Source organism: Tachypleus tridentatus, chromosome 6, assembly GCF_004210375.1.
Source record: "Tachypleus tridentatus isolate NWPU-2018 chromosome 6, ASM421037v1, whole genome shotgun sequence".
Lineage (NCBI taxonomy): Eukaryota > Metazoa > Arthropoda > Merostomata > Xiphosura > Limulidae > Tachypleus > Tachypleus tridentatus.
The window spans coordinates 99,605,065-99,626,122 of NC_134830.1; the positions used below are offsets into that span (position 1 = coordinate 99,605,065).

A 21,058-nucleotide genomic window follows, 5' to 3' on the forward strand; every position below is an offset into this window, starting at 1 on the left:
GATAAACAAATGTTGTTTCATATTATAATATGAAGTCATTCTAAAAAGACAAAAGGGTAATTTTAGGGGTTTTTTTTATAGATCCCATTTTAAGTTAGGTTAGAGAAAATAACAAACTGTCAAGTTTTACTAAAGAAACATTTGAAATATATTTAAGAGGTATTAAGAATTACACAAAGGAAGTTTGAGATATTTGAATTAAGAAAAAGTACTTTTAATTTTAACATAAAAATTACTTATAACATGGACTATTCAAAACAAATACTCAATATATTTGTGAACAAATTTATTTTATTAGAAATGTATCATTAAAAATGATTTTTTTCTATGTTAAAGACTTATTAATTGAAATACTGCCAATTTTAAGAAGAAATACATATATTGAAAGTTAGAAGTTTTAAATCTAAAATTACTTGAAATGAGTACAAAAAAGTTGCATAGTTGGTAGTATGGATCGAGCATGTGTTGAGAGAATTAATCTGAAAAAATTAGGCAACTTCTTACAGAGTTATGATTATATAATGTACAAATACTTACTAATCTGTATGGTTGTGTCGTAGGAGAGAGCTACAAGAGCTGAGAATTCATATGCTACAATAACACTGAAATAAAAACAAAACAGATGTGAAATAAAAGTTTTAAATAACTTGTTTGGCTGTGTACATAATTTATTCAATAACTATTAATAAATAAAGTTTCAAAATGTCGAGTACAAAAGAATAGCCCTCTCTCCATAGACATCTTTTTCTGCACATGACAAGGTTTTGGTAGGCTACATTCATAATTTATTTAAATTACTTTCTTTTTGTGATATACAATAAATACAGCATAACAACATAGCTAATAATCCATATCTTAACAGTTTACAAGTTTTAACTTTTTATTTTTATAAGGCAATATTTAAAAAAGTATAGAATTTCTCCTTGTGAGAGAATTGTGACATTTGCTCTCTAGGCATCCCTTCCTCTCTAATTTAATTATCATCTATCCAACAAAAATAAAATGTAACCTACACTACTTATTATATCATCAGCATTGCCCAGGTAAGCATAATTTTTCATAGTATTCAATTGTATTTGGTTATAAAGGTATGAAATTGACAATGAGACCCCTCTCCCTGCACACACAACACATCCTCTTTTTCATAAATTGCCATTAGTTCTCTCCAACATTCAATGCTGTAGTATTTATAACCAACAGGATGCTAAAGTAGTCTTACATCTTGTTGACAATTGACAAAAAGAAAGAAAACTGGGTAAGGACCATTTCTTGTTTTTTATGTTTATTCTTTATTTAGTAAAGTAACAAATATAAAAATAGCAAACTTTTATGTTAGTTAGTTTTAGATTAGGTGAAATAAATCAATAACAATTTTTTTTTTCACAAAGAACACTCATTAATAGCTTGTGCATAATGCAAGTTGACAGTGTAACATGAGTTGCATGTTTGTCAAATGATTTACAACTTATAATACCACAAATAATAGTTGAGACAGGCTTCAGAAAACAGTACTGTTGTGAGTTTAAAGCTATTTAGGATAAACAAATGCAGTTTCATGTTACAATTTGAAGTCATTCCAGAAAGGAAAAAAGGGTAATTTTGATTTGTTTAGTGGTTATAAGGTCAGTTAAATTGACCAACCTTGTATAGAGTTGAGAAAATAACAGATAAGATAAAGTTTAACAGATAAAAACATTTTAAATTTATTTAAAAGGCTTTAGAAACTATGGAAATAAAAAGTGAGATTTTGGAAGGAAATATTTTTAATCTTGATGTGGAAATCACTTAGCTCTTGAACTAGTATACAGAAATGCTACATATATTCACGGACAAATCTTGAGAAAAATTCTTCATTGAAAAACTTAATGTTCTGTGTACAAATTACTTGAAATGTGTTAAATAAAGTCTGCCAAATTTTGTGAAGATACATAAAGTGTAGTAAAAGTTGTACGATGTAAACTATAATAAATAAGTGGTTATGAGGTTGTTTGATTCAACTGACTTTGTTTTGAAAAATATATATAGTTACCTCCTTTCAGAATGATGAATATCATTGATTGTAGGATCATTCTTTTGTGTAGATGATACAACACAGAAATTACATGCATAAAGTTTATCAGCTATATTTTGAACATGTTCATATTCTCTTTCAAAATCAGTCTTTCCTAACAGTTGGAAAATCAACCATTTCTATGTAACATGGTTTTTCTATGATTTGTTTGAAAAGTTTCTAAAAGAAATTACACCTAGAAATAATGGAACCTTCATTAATTTCAGTATCTTGACACATACTAAAAATGTATAATAAGTCACAAGACCTTCAAACAGAACTAAAGGACACATAATCTAAGTAAATTTATTTAATTTCAAAACATTTAACCCCACTGTATAATTAGTAGTAAAGTTTCATGATAGAAAGGTTGAATGTAATATAAACTTAAAAAGAGTAGCTACATTTGAACATGCAGGCATTAAAGGCTTCATAGGCATTTATTTCTTAATTAATACACAAGTTATTCTTTTCAAACAGCAGTTTCCCTCAAAGAAGTTCTATTTAACATTTATGATAAATGTTGATCTTCAGCCATAAAATTTTTACTGTATGAAAAAACAAAACAACAAAAACATTACTTATCACATAAATTTCACATAATTAAATAAAAATTTTAAACCTTTACTTTTGAGATTAGTCAAAAGATTGTTTGGGTTGGTGCAGTGTGTTGGAGGTTCCATTTCAAACCAATTATGAAAAAATACAAATACATATAAATGGTACAACCCAAAAACAAGATTTTTTACTCTGCAAATCAGAGTATTTAAGGAAACAGGTAATTCTTCAAGTTACTGTGTAGGTTGCTTTCTTCATCAGTGCTGAGTGAGTGTGAATAGAAAACAACTAAATGGATGATACTCGCCTTTCTATCAACGTGTAAAAAACTTGTGCAGTAAGAAAAACTATAATATATATAATAATTATAGTTAGGAGCCAGAAAAATTTAAAGTTGATGTTAGTTTTTAAATGAACCTTGCCCAGGCTAGGCAATCTGATAAATATAAACAAGTTTCATTTAATTCTTATACTTCCTATTAACTGGACATTGTGAAAAAAAAAAAGGAATTGACAGATGATAAAAAGTCTCCCTCATTTGAAAAAAGTTTCTATAAAAGAAAAACTTAAATTTGAAATTGTCAAGTTAGGAGTAATATCACTAAAAACCAATTTTATTGTTTATATGTTTGTCAGTATGTTGGAAAGTCCATTAAATGGAGTGAGCACGATATCAAGTCTGAGGAGTTTATGCAGTAATGGATTTTCACTGAAATGCAGAAGATAGTGATATTTTGAAGGGTAATTATTTTCACAATTACAATAACATCTGCTACATTAAGTGCTCCTAAAAATTTGCTACACATGTAGTTTCATGGATGGATTTGATGGAAAAGAAAGAAAGAAATATATTGTAGTTACCTCCACAAATCTCTTTTCTGTTCCCGTTTAAAGGAATCCATTGAAGATACTGCATTAATTTTTTGAGTGATATACACTCCAGCAGTCATAAAGAGCTGGACAAATAAGAACTCTGCAGCTGACAACATCAACCAATAAGGTTCTGAAAATTTTGAAAGTAAATTCTTAGGTTAGATTCATGATGTTAGAAAAATATGTAGGTTCAATAAATCTTGAAACAAAATTGTAAAAACCCTATAACCCACTTTTGAAAGGTAAACTTTTCTTTGTTAGGGGCAAACTGGGAATGACAGAGTGATCAAATGAGTGATATATATTTTAAGAGTTAACTGATGTCATGAAGGTCATCTGAACTTCCAGGAAATGTTTAGTATATTTTTCCAGGTACTGTTGTCTCCTTCCATAAAAGCAAAACTGTAAAAGATATCCTTATTCACATAAAAATGAATTACATCCCACCAAATGTTGTCATCTATGCAACAAAGATTATAGTGAAACCTGAAAGTTCATAAAAACCACCGATTCATTTTCTGACAAGCACAACCAAAGAAATTTTACAATTTCTAAAGAAATCACTTATGGAACACAAAACACCATTTACCATGTACAGTGTAAAAAATGAAATCACCAATATGCAAGACACACAAATAACTATTAGAGAACATTTCAATAACTGTAAATTGTCTACCAACACAAAAAAAGACTTGGTCATTTCATTAACAATATTATTCTCATTGGCATTGAAACAGAATTCAAAACTGAAACTGATACAGAGATAAAAGAAGCTTATCAGATCACTAATCTAAATGCTCTTCAACCTTGTGGAATCAATTTAAATTCTGGAATCAGTTATCTCAATCAATGGTTCCATTTCAGTAAGAAAAATCACTTGTATTATTTAATTCATGTAGCACAAACCCTAATTTTTCTGAAACTTACTATCTATTTTAGATAATTTTCCATACCTGTTTGTATAAATCAATTAGATTAACATGTTGTTCTCAATTTACAGGTGGTACCTTTATTTCACTTAAACACTTACATGCAGTTTTATGTGGTTTTCTTTTTGTAAATATTTGTAAGGCAAAATATACCTACACCTTTTTATATAATGCTCTCATTGCCAGCCACGTTGTACTGGATATGAAATACATTTACATGGAAAAGTACATTAAACACTTTCCAAAAGACCAGATCACCTTCATGGTGTTACTCAACTCCCTTTATATATCACTCATTCAGTTATACCCTTCTAAATTTGCCAATCAAGAAGAAAGGTCCACCTTTTGAAAGTGCTTAGGCAATAGAGTTTTTACAGGTAAGAATAACAAAAGTACATTGTAATGACAACATAAGTATAAATTTATTGCTCTTAAAATGATTTTAAAAATGAAGAGATCAAGGTTGACATAATGAAGAAGAGTAGGAAAAAAAAAGAAGATAGAGAACAAAGGTCAAGAGAGTATTTAAAATAACTATTTGTATCATTTTACAAATACGTATCTTTGAAAATTAAAACAATAAAATGAATTGTTGAAACAAAAAATCCAGTAACTTCAAACTAAGTTCTTCGTGATGACTAGAAACCCCACTTGAAATAAAAATGCATCTCGAAACAGCTGGTATGGGTATTAACACTTTTATTGATAAGGAGATAATGTTTCAACTTTTCTAAGTCATCTTCATGTTAAGAAAGAGAGTTTGAACATGACTGTTGACGGACACGTCTTAGGCACGAGAGTACAAATGAGTACCGGACTGTAGGGGGCATTGCAGGTGGATGTTAGGTTATTAATTAGTATAGGTATAAAAGTGTTCCTTTATATTGGTTTAATTTTGGTTTTAGTTGCTGTATAAGTAGGGCTTCTTTGATTTTGCATTTGTTTATATTTGTTTCCCTACTTAATATCTAGTTGTTTTCTGTGGTTATGTTGTGTTTATTTGATTTGCAATATTCAAAAATGTGTGAAAACACCCAGATATTAAGTAGAGAAACAAATATAAACAAATGCAAAATCAAAGAAGCCCTACTTATACCAGAACAAAAACCAAAATTAAACCAATATAAAGGAACACCTTTATATCTATACTAATTAATAACCTAACATCCACCTGCAATGCCCCCCTACAATCCTGTACCAGTTTATACTCTCGTCTCTAGGACATGCCTATCAGCAGCTACATTCAAATTCTATCTTTCTTAACCTGGAGATGACCTAAGAAGGTCAAAAGGTTGTTCTGTCCTTATCAATTATAATTGTTAATACCCATACCAGCTGTTCTGAGAAACAAACTAAGTTCTTGTTACCAAGAGAACTGTTGAGCTATATGGTAAGAAAATGTGTTCTAAGTAAAGAGGTCAACAGTCTCTAGATGATGGAATGAAAGTGAGCTGCCAGATCATGGTCATCAGTAGCTAGTTAACTCTTCATAAGAAAGTGAACTGCAGAATCCTAGTGGTCAGAATTCAAGAAAATAAAGTGCTAGGCTACAATGTGTAACACTCTAGTTCTCATTAAGTAAATGAGCTATTGGCTCAAAATGAAAAATAATCTTGTTAATTACTTATAAAGCAATAATCTGTAACCATTCATTAAATAAAAATGACCTACTGGGTACTACTAAAGAACAGTAAATTATTTCTTATGAAATGTCTGGCCCAGTAGAATAATATGCTAGTTTTGTTTTGGATAATACTGGAGAGTGCACTTGAAATCATCTGGTAAACTGTAAAAAAAAATGAGTAACTAATGAAATGTTTACTAATAGACTGAATTAGAAGGTCTATTTCAATACGGTGTGGTTACATCTAACACAAAAAAGGCAGATTTCATAGCTCAAACTATCTTCCATTCTTATACCAAAAAAAACCCAATTTCATTTCATATTTAGATTGAATTTAAAGAAAAACAGATCTGTGATGAAAATATGCAATACTTGCTAAAAATGTGAAATAGAGTAATTAATTATTATTAATATGATTAAATAATGTGAATTGAAATACATTTCCCTCATAAAATATCACAGAAGAGAATAATGAAGTGGTCTAGAAAGTGATATTAACTGATGTTCACCATTATACAATGAACTAAAAAACATTTAACTGCTTTCATATATCAAACATTGTTTTTTTAAAAGAATCTACTGAAGGTAGTAGAGAGGAATCACATATGTTTGCTAACAACCAGGTACATTACAATGAGAAAAATAAACAAAGCAAAAAACTTTTTAGAATCATTTGTACAAAGTTACACAGAAGTCATTTGTGTATGACCAATCCAAGCTTTGAGTTGATACAGTGAATGCAGCTAGTTAAACTTTTATTTGACTGAATAGTTGGATTTAACTAAACCACTTTTACACTAGACCTAAAGTCCCAATCCCACTACCAGTCACAAGTACTTGGATTCACAATCTAGAAACACTAGCCACTAAGCCTCACTTGAACAACAGATAAAATGACAGAGCCTTCAAGACTTCATCCTTTAAGTCTACTTAGTTTTAAATTTGTAAAATTCTAGAGCATATTCCAATACTTTCAATTTAAGAACACCTGCTATATTTATAGATAATTACATTAAATGGTCTGAACCTGCAATGTGTAAAGGTGTCAAAAGCTTTAGCTGTAAAATTCAATCAGCTTACACACACACACACACACACACACACATATATGAAATACATGAATCTTACAGTTAGAAATAGCTTTTTTTTTAATACATTAGATCAAAAATCACATGACTAGTCTAATTTCCATTAACTTTGGAATTCTAAATTGGTTAAGCTTGTGTATACAAAATTAATAAATTGTATCATAGGGCTAAACAACTCACAAAAGAGTGTTATGTAACAACAGGTATGTACTTCTTATTTTAACCCCAAGAAATATAAACAATTGTATATTTAATGCACTAATATAAATACAAAATCTTCATAAATCTGCACACCACTGACCATCCTATGTAACTTGAGAATGTTTGGACAAGTGGTCATTGCAACCCAATAACTTTGGTGTCCCATGAAATGTTTTGGATGTAACTTTAAAGAATGCAAGTCACAAGGCTCATCTGCTACAGAAAAAGCCTACTTAAAACTGCTTCAGTCCCTTTACCTATTTTTCCCCACCTTTATGATCTTTGTACTTTGTTACCCCTGTTTCCTCAAGTAACATTGCCATGGAGTTGAATCTACATTTACTTATACAACATTTTCTATTTTACATATCTGCATACTTCTGTTAGTCAGTAGAGGTTGTGCACAATTTAAAATGTTTCAAAGATGTACTACTTGCTATAATTGGAGGTTAACTGTATATCAATAAAATATTATAAGGTATTAAGATGACAATTTGAATTTTAGCTACCATAGGCATTAATCATCATGAACACTAAAAAGTTTCCTTCTATTGTTACATGTTGTTTGAAATTAATTGTACAACATTGTAATTTATGAGTAACACAAGTTTTGACTACGTTTTAGAAAACAAATAATTTTGCACTGACTAGTTGATCAGTAAGTGAAAAGAATCCTACTTTTTATTTCTGTAGCCAAAGATATCAATACAAAATCTGATATGCTAGTAAATATTGAAATAAAGATGTATTCTAACTCAAAATTCTGATTTTAATGACCAGGGATCATCATAAGTTAAAAAAAAAAAAAAGGAAAATTTTGCACAATTAATGGATATGTCTAGAATAAATAAATAAAACAAAAATGACCACAACTTTGAAGACACAAAACTCAAAATTTACTATCAAGAGATTATGATACAACAAAAAACAAGCTATTTTATATGAATAGGGGTTATTTTGATGTACATGTGCAAAAACTGGTAAACTTAAATATTTGTGAAAAAAACTAAAAATTATACAAATGATATATTCATATACATTGTTTTTTTTTTAAATGACAAGGAGCTGCCATTCAAAGTGTAATAACTTAGGAAAAATTGTATTCACCAAATTTCCAACTATAGAAAATATGCACGACACTAAAATTTACTTCAACATGAACCTGTGGTCACTTGACAATTAGCCAGAATTAAAATCTTGAAATACTGTACAGCAACAATGTTTAAAATAGATTTTCAGTACTGAATCTCTCAAATACTAGATATTTATATTTAATGGTACCAGTAATTCTATCAAAGTGTAGATGGTGTTATTTACTAAACTAGAATAAAACTGAAAAATAATTAAGTATGAAATTTTTAGTAACAGAAATTCACTTACCTAAACATTCTAACCTAGGTTTATCAGTACTGATGATAGCCAGGACAGCCACAACAGTAAAATAAGCAAAGAACAATCCAAGAATAGGCAGGATCACACTATAATGAAACAGAATATGGACTTGTGAAACAAACATAGTACTTGGTTGTAGTTAGTATATGATTGTAGAGTTTACTGACTGATGTAGCTCAATGCTTCTTATTTTATTATGCTTATGACTATTTACCATTATTTCAGTATATATAGTTTTTACAATAAAATACTGATGCTGTGTATGAAATATAGACAGAAATGTTAAAAAAGACATGTTTTTTGACTGATTAAAGCACAATATAATGAAGAAAATTTAAAAATTTAAATCATAAGTCACTACTTGGTTGTTGCAAAAATTCAGTTTTATACATAGTGTATGAATCAGTACCCTCTTCATTATTTTGAGTCATATCTCTTATGGTTTTCCCTTCCCTGAAGTTGAAATTGCAAAAATGTTTCTGATGGACATGTTGACAAACTTATCTAAAACTACTTAATATCCCTATGATCCAATATTATTACAAATTTTAAAAGTCCCCTGTATGAGAAAAACAAAACAGAAATGAAACATAATAGAACTACAGATATGTTTATTTTGTACAAGAACAAAGCTGAAAATTGTTTTATTAATTCATATGTGGCTAATTCATCTACCAGGACTTTCATCATCATAAAAAATGACTCAAATATTAACAGTTTATGTTACAAGACATTTAAAATCAAACAAGGAGGTTCAAACTAAGAGTTATTTAATCTCTGTCATTTACACTTACAATTAAAAACAATTTCTCATTCTACATCAACCTAAGTGCAAAGGTCTAGAACACAGAAATCAAAATTTGTGTTTATTAGCTGTTGATAAGTTCGTGCAAAATCAATTAAAGAACAAAGTCAAAATACTTTTTCATGGTTAGAACATATCTAATTATAATACAGATAAGGTACACAACAGTGTATCTCAATGTCTGTGTGTGCATGTTTATATGTATATATAATTGTCAATTATAAATCAAATACACTTTATCTTACTTACATCTTAATAAGTTTTTCTTTATGAAGGATTCTTGTTGCCAGAGACCAATGGAAATGGCAGATGAGAATAAACTGAATCATTTTCATATAAATTGCTCCAAATTCTAACCATGGGAAGTCATGAATAGAGATCACCCATTTTGGTCCTCTGATTGAAAAGGAACAGAATGACTGATATGAATTCTAATGGAAAAGTACAGACATTAACTTTAATATAACCAACAGAAAATATTACATGAAAGTATAGGAGAAAGAATCTTAATATGAAGTTACAGAACTTACAATCAGAAAAAAAATTGAAGCTAAAGTTTTTTAATATTTCAAGTGTAATGATAAAGGTTTTCTAGAGTTGCACTTAACTAGGATAAAAAAAATGATTCTTCATAAAACATATGCTAAAATAATAGTTTGCGAATGTCTCGAATGGTACAGTTACTGTAGTATAAGTAGAAATGTGATTAACTTTCAGTGGAATCTTGATATATAAAAAAAAATTCTTAGCATATTCTAAAAAAAGAAAAAAGTGGTAATTCATAACCAATAAAATAAAATAGCTGTGTAGAACTTACAGAAAAGAAACTTCCACAGTTGCAAAGTAAAAAATCAAATACTGATGAATTTGTGGATGATGGAGCACATGAAGTCGAACAATCCGATGAATGCAAAGGACAAGGGTAATGAAATCTAATCCTGCAAGTATCCCACTCCTTCAAACATTCAGTTCCAAAGAAAAAAATCATAATCAATTCTAAAAGACTATATAACACAAAACAGTAGATAGATTATTGTTCATTTGTTTAAATCTTTTCACCTATGCTATCTGCAATATATATACGTAACCATAAAGAAAGAATTAAAGTTTAAATATTTGTGAATCAATAATAAAAGTAACATGGATTCAGGAAAAAAAATAGCTAATGTTTTATTTCATTTGGTGCACACAGTTTAAGTATTTTTAATATTTTAGTACATGTACTTGAGACTAATAAAATACTGTTTGTTTGTTTGTTTGTTTTGGAATTTCGCACAAAGCTACTCGAGGGCTATCTGTGCTAGCCGTCCCTAATTTAGCAGTGTAAGACTAGAGGGAAGGCAGCTAGTCATCACCACCCACCGCCATCTCTTGGGCTACTCTTTTACCAACGAAAAGTGGGATTGACCGTCACATTATAACGCCCCCACGGCTGGGAGGGCGAGCATGTTTAGCGCGACGCGGGCGCGAACCTCGGATTACGAGTCGCGTGCCTTACGCGCTTGGCCATGAATAAAATACTGAATAAATCAGTTTTGGTAAGGTTGGATATAAGACTATAATCCCATAAGCTCTCTTCTCTTCAATTACACACGAGAACGAGTTGAAGAAGGCATTTTGCAACACCCTGGAGGCATTAATTAGGGACAAAATGGTAGTTTTACTAAGACCACTTGATTTTAAGTTTTTTTAGTTATTTATATTATTTTAGTTAATTAAAATATACTACTTTGTAGTCTACATAATCTTAGCATTTACTCACAAGTTGAAGTTGTTAAGTTTATAAAATATCACTATTTTATTGCAACCTTTATATTTGATACACCAGTTTTACTAACATAACTGATACCAGGTTCCAATAATTAGAAATGTGTATTACACTAATTACATAGAGACCAGGACCACCAAGCTGTTACTACCAAAAGTGAGCATAAGAAAATCTTCAAAATTGTTATAAGCTAATTACTAAAACACTTGTAATTTTCAAGACAGTTTGGATGGAAAGTAAATGCAATTTTAGGAAAATAAAAACCTTCTGTACTATTTCTTATTACAACTTTTCATAGAATATGAGAAATATCTCCAGGTTTTCACATTAATGTATACTGAATAAAAAATTTAACATATCATATAACTTCTTTGTTAATATATATAGACTTTAAAGAGTTAGGCACTGCCAACTATATGGACGACCATCATTCAATATGTAATAATAAACTTTCTGACTTACAATTACTAAAATTACACTACAAACATATTTAAGTGCATCTATATTGAGCATCTTTATTAGGGAAAAAAATAAACCGAGTTTAGTGAACTATCGAAGAACAAGACAATTGTATCTTCACAAATGCAATTTATAATGATCTTGGTTTTGTCAGTGAAGACATCATCAAGTACATGGTTGTAATACATGATGTACTCATGAAATATAAAATTGTCTTGTTTTTCCTCAATTCTGGATTTTCACCAAGTACCAATGGTTTCAAGTATGAATTATAAAATTCAAGTTTGTATTAAACTTATCAGAAACAGATCAGCCCTTAGTGGATTTTAGTCAAATTGTGAGGCACTTCTACTCATCCACAAATGATTAGTATTAATAAAGTACAAATCATAAAATATATCCTACTGATAATATGACATTACTAACTATACTTTATATGATAAACAGTATTTTAAACTCACCTCACACATGCAACTGTATCATATTCACCAAAACATCCTTTCACTGTGACATCAATACTTAAGTTCTTGATGCTTGTCCCATTGGTACCTTGTGTTGGGATTACATTCATCCAAGACATGCTTCTTTGGGTTTACACAATGTGATCATGCAAAGTATTCTTACCAACTTTCAGAGATACTGAAATTTATCTGCCTCACAGATAACTAATAGAGATTAAAATATATAATAAATATTTACAAATTCTTATTGAATCATTGTCACAAGATTCATGTAGATTTAAAATTTTTTTTGCTTTTGTTCCAAATTTACAATAGCTGTATTTAAACAAGTCTTTGCAAGTTTAAAATCAATAAGGTGGTTTTAATATACGAAAACACAAATGAATGAGTTACTGCTTAATGTCCACTAATAACAATGGTAACTTAAATTGTACCAATTAAATTAAATAACTGTACACTGAAAATTCTACAGCAAAAATAAACAAACAAAAAAACTAGAATTTTTTATTTAAAGTTTAAAATGATAATGTACTAACAACTCACAATTCCAGCTTATGAGCATGTACTGCATTACACAGATGAAATGTTAATAAGGAATTCAGTATTTAGTGCATGCACACTTTCAAAAGTTTATTTTCATAAATATATACAGATGACTTCAAAGGCTGCATGAACACAAACATACAAAAAACATTTATACAATTGTTTGTTTACAAAACATATCTTGTACATTTAAGAAAATTATAAGATGTAATTTCTAGATTTAGCAGTAAGTTAAAATGGTAATTGATGGGTGGATAGAAAGCTAACATGAAAAAGCACTGTTGGATTAAACTTTTTTTTCATTACTTACTTCTACTTGAACAATTACATAATTCAATTAATGTCTTTCAACTGATATTGCCAACACATGCAAAATATTCTTCACTGGCTATAGTTTTATTCTTAATTCTCATAAAGGAGACTAGGTGAAAAAGAAAGTATAGAGGAATGTGTACATCTGTGTATGTATACATGAAGTATATTTTCTTTATAAAAACTAGCAGAAATATTCTCCTCTGGATCACTACTTGTGCTAGCAATTACTGATCATAGCATTCATATATCGCAGAAAAAAGTGAATATTTTCTAAAAACGATATTTTGTGGGACGTACTGCACGGGAAACGTTTGGATTTTGCTATTTAATTAAATGAACTAACTGCATCAAAATAACTCAATATATATAGCTCACAATTTTTAACTTTATTCATATAAATTGTAATGTTTTTATATATTAAAATGTTGAAAAAATAACAGCTTTAAGAATTCCAGTTTCTCTGTACTACATTTAAAAATATCAATAAACATATTATCAAACCCTCATGTACAGTCCTAATGAAACTTGTTTTTATTATGAGGAGAGTACTTTAATTTAAATGTTTTATTATAAAGAAATGTGGGCACAACATTGGTCTCCACTCAGACTTTTTCTCCAGAGGAATAATGGGACATTTTTGTACCTGAAATATATGATAGTTACTTACCTTTCTTCACCTTACACATTACTCATGTGTCTGCCTGTGAGATTTTGTGCTATCTCCCACCTAATACATGTTTGAATGTGAACTGTTATAGTACAGAATGTAAAAAATATGCAACAAACCATTCTATCAATTAGGATGATGACACATCCTAAATTGAGTAGATTCTTATAAGCACTTGCAATCAAAATTAACTTCATACTTAGATGAGGCAAGGACAAAGTGCACCAGTTGTGGGCCAAAAATGATGGGAAGGTGTGCAGAGAGGTAAGTATCTATTGGAAATACATTTTCAAATAAGGAAAATTTTATCTTAAAAAAAAACACACAAAAAATGCACACACACAAACACAAAATGCCCTCACCTTTATGAACAAAATAGCTAGAATCCATCACTCATGTGGTGGAGGGGCAGGTGTAATTATAAAAGCATAGATCAGATCCCTTCAGAGAAAGCCCATGGAGTATGTCACACAATAGTGAGGGCTAACTAGAAGGGCAACACTTATGAGACCACATCTATCTCATGGAGGTTATCTTCTTCAGGATGAAAGAAGGAAGAGTAAGCTGATGTGTTAGAAGGATAGCCAAAAAAGTGCATGATCAATCTACCATTTACACATAACTAGTCAGTTGGACAGAAGGTGTAATATGGCTAGGGGAATGATCATACAGTTTGGTATGTGCTCTATTGTATCATCTATTCATTGTACATTACAGGAATGGAAACAAAGGTTCCTGTCAATCATAGAAATACACATTGCCCCACCTTTTTGGTCAGTCTACCATGAAATTGGCAGATGATGTAAGGGGGGGGGGTAATTTGCAGTACATTATAATGGACACCCATACTATCCTTCTCACCACACTGAGGTGTCCACTCTGACTCTTTCTCCAGAAGAATTGTATAACTGGTGAAGAACTTTCCATGTCAAAATACCCCTGCAACTAGGAACTGGTAAGGGTCTCTTATGCTTCATTAAGATGGAGAAATTCATAGTGGGAAGCCACCAGAATTGTACCCTGACATAATTAGACAGACCTAACTGCTGTAAAGGTTTTTTTACTAGTGAAAGTGCAAAGAGTTACCACAAAACCAAATCTGAAAAGCCAGCACATGTGAGCTAGAGAGGTGAGTAGACACATTCCCAGTACTGGCTTTTTCCATGATAGTTCATGGAAGGTATGGTCTGGAATGAACAATGAAATGTATATACATTGTCTCAACAGCAGATACTTCAGAAGTAAGTGAGGATGGATTTAACTGTTTTGCCTGAATGACTTTCTTGCCCAAAAGATTTGATACTATGGCCTCAATATGCAAAAACACTTAAGACTGGAAGGGAGAGGAAAGGAACAAAAAAAGAAGACAAAAGAAGAGATGATAAAAGCCTTGTGTAAGAACTGGAATGACCCACCAAACAGCTACAAATGGAGTCCAGAGATCTGCACACAGAAACAGTTTGCTTTCTTGGGACTTGAGCCAACTTGTTACAAAGGAATGTAGTCATTGATGGGATACATGATAGAATTTCAACAAGAGGGGGTGCTGTGAGAAGAAATATAGAGGGATGACAACCAGGAAAACAGGGAGGTGGAGATTTCAAAGCAAAGGAATATGTATGAAGATACAAGGTTGGTAAAGACAATGAAATAAAGAAGAAAGGGAGAGAGTGTCCTAAAACCATGGCTCAAGTCTGCAAGGTGTTAAGAACACTACTAGAGACTTCAATGTGAAGAAAAGGAGCAACACAGATTTCACAGTGGTAAGAAGAGGGAAGACAAACAGCAGAGAGAAAAAGCATCACAAGCTAGAAATATCAAAATTTTGCAGCATTATCTTAAGATTTCTCTTATAAAAGGCCCTCTATATGGTGGAAACTACATAACATGGACAGAAAACTATCTTTTCACTTACCTCATCTAACAAAAAGTAGGATTAGAAACTGAGTTAGGTGGAAAAAATGTTTTTGATTAAATATTTATTTCTTATTTAATAAATAATTTCTTTAAATATTAACAAATTCTGCATTTTGTTACAGTAAGTATTAGTTAAATATATTCTGTTCTTTTTTCTGCTGTCATTATTCAGGAAGTCGCATTTCAAAAGAACAACTGACTGTACTTTTGGTCACAATTGTTGATGGAAAACTAGAAACCACGAGTAATAGGTAAAAGTGAAAATCTGCACTGTTTCAAAACTTTACGAAGGAAGAATCAACTTCCTATGGAATGGAAAGTAAATAATAAACTGTGGATGACAAGTGGATGAGGAATTTTTGGACAAATTAAAAGAATGGAACAAGAAAATAGGAATGTTCTACTTTTCCTAGATAATGCAACTAGTTACCAAAATGTTCAACTTTTAAATGTTTGTTTAGTCTTTCTACCTCCATATACAACATCAGTTCTACAGTCACTAGATAATGGAACTATACAGTGCATAAAGTTGAAATATAGAAAATTGATGCTTCAGCATATTATTGCAAATATGGACGACTGTAAGAGAGTTTTTGAAATAATCATGGAAATTGACGTGTTAGATAGAATTGCATTTTTAAGTCATTCAATCAAATGCATAAAAGATGAATGCATAATATAGTGTTTTCAAAATTGTAGATTTGTTCTTGATAATGGCAGAAATTGTGGAGAAGTTGTTTGTAATAGTGAAATCCAAACTATGAGAAGATTGATGCAGATGGTTCTATGAATGTGGAAAGTTTTGTGAATGTTGACAAGAATATTTTAATAGAAACTGAGGAAACTGATTTCAAATCTGTAATAGAATCACAAGATGGTAACAGTGCGAGCGATTCCGAAGATAAACAAAATGGAAAAGATAGTGAGGAAAAAGAAATTCCTACTTCATCACAAGTGTTAGGTTATATTAACACTATCAAATTGTATGCAAAAATGAAGGGGGAAACTGAATGTCATGAAAAGGCCACAGTATTGGCATTCTCTTTTAACTGCATGAGAAAACCCATTAAAAAAATGAAACAGTTGAAATTGGAAACTTTTCAAATAAATTTGATTAAGATTTTTTTACTTATGTATATTTTGAATGTATAGTTTTGTTCTTATTCTAATAAATATAACATAAACAATATAATAACTATATTTACAAACATCTTAATTCCCTTGAGTCAAACAAGTATACCATTATGCTAAAACATTATATATAGTTAAGGAAATGCATGTTCACTGTCTAAGGTGCAGATAGCCCTCAAGTAGCTTTGTGCAAAATTGAAAAAACCAAAACAGTCACTGTCTGAGCCAGAAATTTTACTCTGTCTGTGCAATTCCACCTCAAACAGGTTTTACTGTATCAACCATGTTGGACCACTTTTATTTCAACCTACATGTTTCTGGACAGAATGAACTCATTTCCTGATCTATATAAATCAAACTGTTAGGTTGTTCAAAAAATAATGGCAGATTTTTATACTAAAATTATAATCATTTATAGGGATAAGAAACCTTTCTTACATCTTCATATTTACCATTTAAAAACTAAAGCTTTCTTCAATTCATTAGTACTTTTATTTTCTAAAACTTTATTTCCAATATTTCAGAACCTTACAATTAATGATGGATAAAAAATTTGTGCATAATGTTTTTGCATGAATTCAATCTTGATCATAACACATTACAAACAGCTCACAATACCAATCAAGCATGGAGCAAAAGAACCACCTCCGAACATACAGTATATTACTGGCTCTAAAGGTTTCGTAATGGAGATGCGTGCCTTGAAGATGAGGAGAGCACAGGATATCCTTCTGCTGTAGAAAACAACTAACTGAGACCATTAGTGGAAAGAAATCCACATCACACTGTTTAAGAAATTGCACAAGGATTGAGTGTTGGTATTTTCACAATTTTGGACCATCTCGAGCAAATTGGAAAAGAGAAAAAACTTGACAGGTGGGTTCCACACAAACTCTGTGAAAATCAGAAAAATTGCCATTTTAAACAGTGTTCTAGTGATTTTGTGCAATAGAAATAACCAATTTCTTGATTGAATTGTCATTTACGACAAAAAGTGGATCCTTTAAGACAACAGAAAGAAATTTGCCAATGGTTCAACCGAGACGAGGCTCCAAAACACTTCCCAAAGCCAAAGTTACACCAACAGAAAATTACGATCACTATATGATGGTCTGCAGCTGGTATTAACCATTACAGCTTGCTCAACCAGGGCCAGAATATCACTGCTGAGGTTCACTGTCAAGAATTGGAAGCAATGCATAGAAAGTTGCATGAAAAAATGCCAGCATTAGTCAATCGAAGAGGACCAATCTTGCTTCATGATAATGCTCAGCCACATATTACTCAAATAACATTGCAAAAGCTCAACAATAAGTGCTATGAAACATTGCCTTGTCCTCCTTACTCCCCAGACCTGTCATACCCCCCTCCCCAATACCACTTTAAGCATTTGGAAAACCTTTTACGGGACAAAAGATTCAACAACAGAGCAGCAGCAGAGAAGAATGGCTTTCAAGAATTTCTAAGTTCTAGGACATTAATGTTTTATTATCATGGCATAAACAATCTTGTTTCTCATTGGCAAAAGTGTATAGATTCATTAAGTTCTTACTTTGAATAAAGTTGCTTTTGAATTTTGTTATTTCTTATTACAGTTAAAGTATTAAATCTGCCATTATTTTTCAAACAACCTATTATCCACTAATACAGGCCTTGAAAAATATTTTAAGCCAGTTGGTTAAGATACAAAAATAGTTTTACACTGAAAAATATTGGGTTCACTATTAAACTATTATATAAGTTAAACTTTAATATGTGCAATTACTAACCCTTTCACTATGGCTGGGATATACATTTCCCAGTGAAACCACCCTCTGACACTACAAATGAGACAAATATTCTCCACTGTCATTCAAAATTGCCAATTGTGACACATGGGAGTAAAATGGGTTGAAAAGTATTTATTAGCATCCCACCTAATGTTGATACATGATTTGCCTCAATATTTTCTCCTTAACCCTTCAGTAACCAAAAGACACCTAAGCAGAAATTACAAAAACTGCATACCTGTATTGCTAGGGCAGTAAGTAGCAACCCAAATTACTATGTAAATATGCTTGATACACTTGACTCAGAACCTTAGAAGATAGTGAGAGAGAGTAGGTGGTGTTCAAATGTGTGATGGTGAACAGGAAATGAGATAGGAGGATGCCGGCTTTCCATCTGGTAATGACAGTCATGATGATGAACGTGGAGCCAGCAGAGAAAGACATAACAGCATCAAAAATGGAAAATATTTGTCTCCTGCTGCAATGTAAGCACTAGGAAGTATACGTTACAGCCATAGTTAAATGGTTAAAATAATAGACTAAATAACTGTAACTTAGATGTATTCTTGCAAAGAATGAAAATAAAAGAAACACAATCAGTACAATATTAATAGGTCAAGCAGGTTGTTCCAGATTAGGTCTAATCTGCTCATCACTATACAATGATAAACAAAGCTCTTTTGGTGTGCCTAATCTAACTTTATTACTGTTTGTACTGGGAAATGAGAGCTATGTATATTTACTTTCACAGCAATGAGTGTATGCTAGTGACCACATTATATCAACAACCACTTAATAGTATTGTCAAAACTGCCTTTAGTTTCATACAAGTCTAAAGATGTGCACCAATTGGTTGAATTCAGAGAGAAGAAAAACAAAATGGTACGAAATTAGTGATGTGTTGTGCAACTACTGTGTTTCATTTCTGAAAAAAACATGAAGTGCTAAATCTACTATTAAAATCCTTGATACAAAATGTTATTTTGGACTAAAAGAATGTAAAAATAGTTCTGGACTTACAAGAGTTGAAAACTGTTCTAGATTTGAGTTCTATTCAGCATACTTATATGCATGAATAAAAGGAGAAAAATATTAGCCACCATGATGAAATCTTTAGTTGTCATGATGACCAGGATGAGTTATTCTATTAGTGCACGTCTTGACAAAAGTACCTAGTGTTTTTTTGCTATGTATTTTAACAAGAAAAGCTAAAAACATCAAAACAAGACAGAAAAATATATTGTAGCTTATCCATGGGAGCCTTCTTCATGTAAATTTTGTGAACTATGGAACTTTGATAAGAGAAATAGCTTTTAAATTACTATTCATTTTACTAATATTTATGAAAACAACTTAATGGAATGAAACACTAAAAGGGATGTATAGTTAAACAATTTTAACAATGCAATTTAATAAGGTTGACAAAAATTGAAAATACTAGTTTTTATTAGTTGATTATTTTCATGATACTGATAAATTTAATTGTAATTTTGATTAACTGATTATTTTACATGACACAAATCAATGTGCTCATATTGTAGGGTGACTACCTCTATACATTTACTTTATAGTAAGCTAATTAAACATCAGTCATGTTGGATCATTATTGTATTGTCCAGTGTTTGTGAACAAGTCTAACATTAATTTCAATCATGTGACCTCACACCCTAATATGTACAAATCAAGTTAGTATACATTGAAGCAAATTATGACTAAAGTATGTAGCTTTTCCATATTTATATTTTACAAGAAATTTAAAAACAACCAAGTTCAAGGAAATCCATATAATTCATGAGTTCAGACAAGTAAAACTACAAGTAAACACCAAGATATTTACTATACTGTTTCAGATAAAAATACTGGATTATTCTTTGGTTTTAGAAAAGTAAAATGCAAAACCATCTAAAATTCAATGTCACAGTAGAAATGAAATTCAAATTAACCAGCAGCTTTAAAGGTAATTTACAGGTGCCAAACCACAGGTAATGGTAATCATTATAAATATTATAATACCACATACAGTAAAGTTACCCAACAGATGAATCAATCTATTCTAATCTTTGAGTTTCTATTTTCTTACAGCATCTTTTATGGCTTTACACATGTTTATAATCTTAGTTCACCTGTTATAATAAATTACCTAATTTATTTCTTACATTATTACTTTATTTTTTTCTATGACTAGTGGAGTTAGCTTACTTTAGTTCAAAACTTACTGATATTTTGATTGTATGAATTTAATATTAATTTATTACAAAAATCTTTCAGAAAGCAATTATATATAAATTTCATGCCATTAGGAAGAAAAACATTAAAAAACAAATGAAACATGAATAATCAGGGCATGATATAAAAATGGAGGAATGCCTCAAATAAGATTAAGTTTCCTAGATCTCTGTCCCTCTCACTGTAAAAGTCATGTTTCTACATGTACTCCTAAATGCCAAAATATAATTAAATAATATTCTAATTTGTTGTTTATATCTTGTGATGATTTATATTTATTAA

The 21,058-nt window shown here is 30.6% G+C and overlaps 1 protein-coding gene and 1 pseudogene across 12 annotated transcripts in view; one reads left to right on the plus strand and one right to left on the minus strand.

Moving 5' to 3' along the window:
• LOC143253173 (uncharacterized) overlaps window positions 1–21,058 on the minus strand; it is a 75,876-nt gene that overhangs the window by 31,735 nt on the left and 23,083 nt on the right. For 9 of the 12 annotated variants that reach the window (XM_076506562.1, XM_076506561.1, XM_076506564.1 and 6 more), the window contains 6 exons: window positions 12,209–12,412; window positions 10,338–10,475; window positions 9,770–9,916; window positions 8,704–8,801; window positions 3,470–3,611; window positions 538–602 (listed from right to left, as the gene is read on the minus strand). In XM_076506562.1, the coding sequence (XP_076362677.1) occupies window positions 538–602; window positions 3,470–3,611; window positions 8,704–8,801; window positions 9,770–9,916; window positions 10,338–10,475; window positions 12,209–12,327 (709 nt within the window). In that variant the 5' untranslated portion in view covers window positions 12,328–12,412. Of the gene's footprint in view, window positions 1–537; window positions 603–3,469; window positions 3,612–8,703; window positions 8,802–9,769; window positions 9,952–10,337; window positions 10,476–12,208; window positions 12,413–19,570; window positions 19,737–21,058 lie in introns of all 12 variants that reach the window. The other 3 variants (XM_076506559.1, XM_076506560.1, XM_076506558.1) reach the window with 2 other exon arrangements.
• Window positions 15,049–18,342, plus strand: LOC143251675 (histone-lysine N-methyltransferase SETMAR pseudogene; annotated as a pseudogene).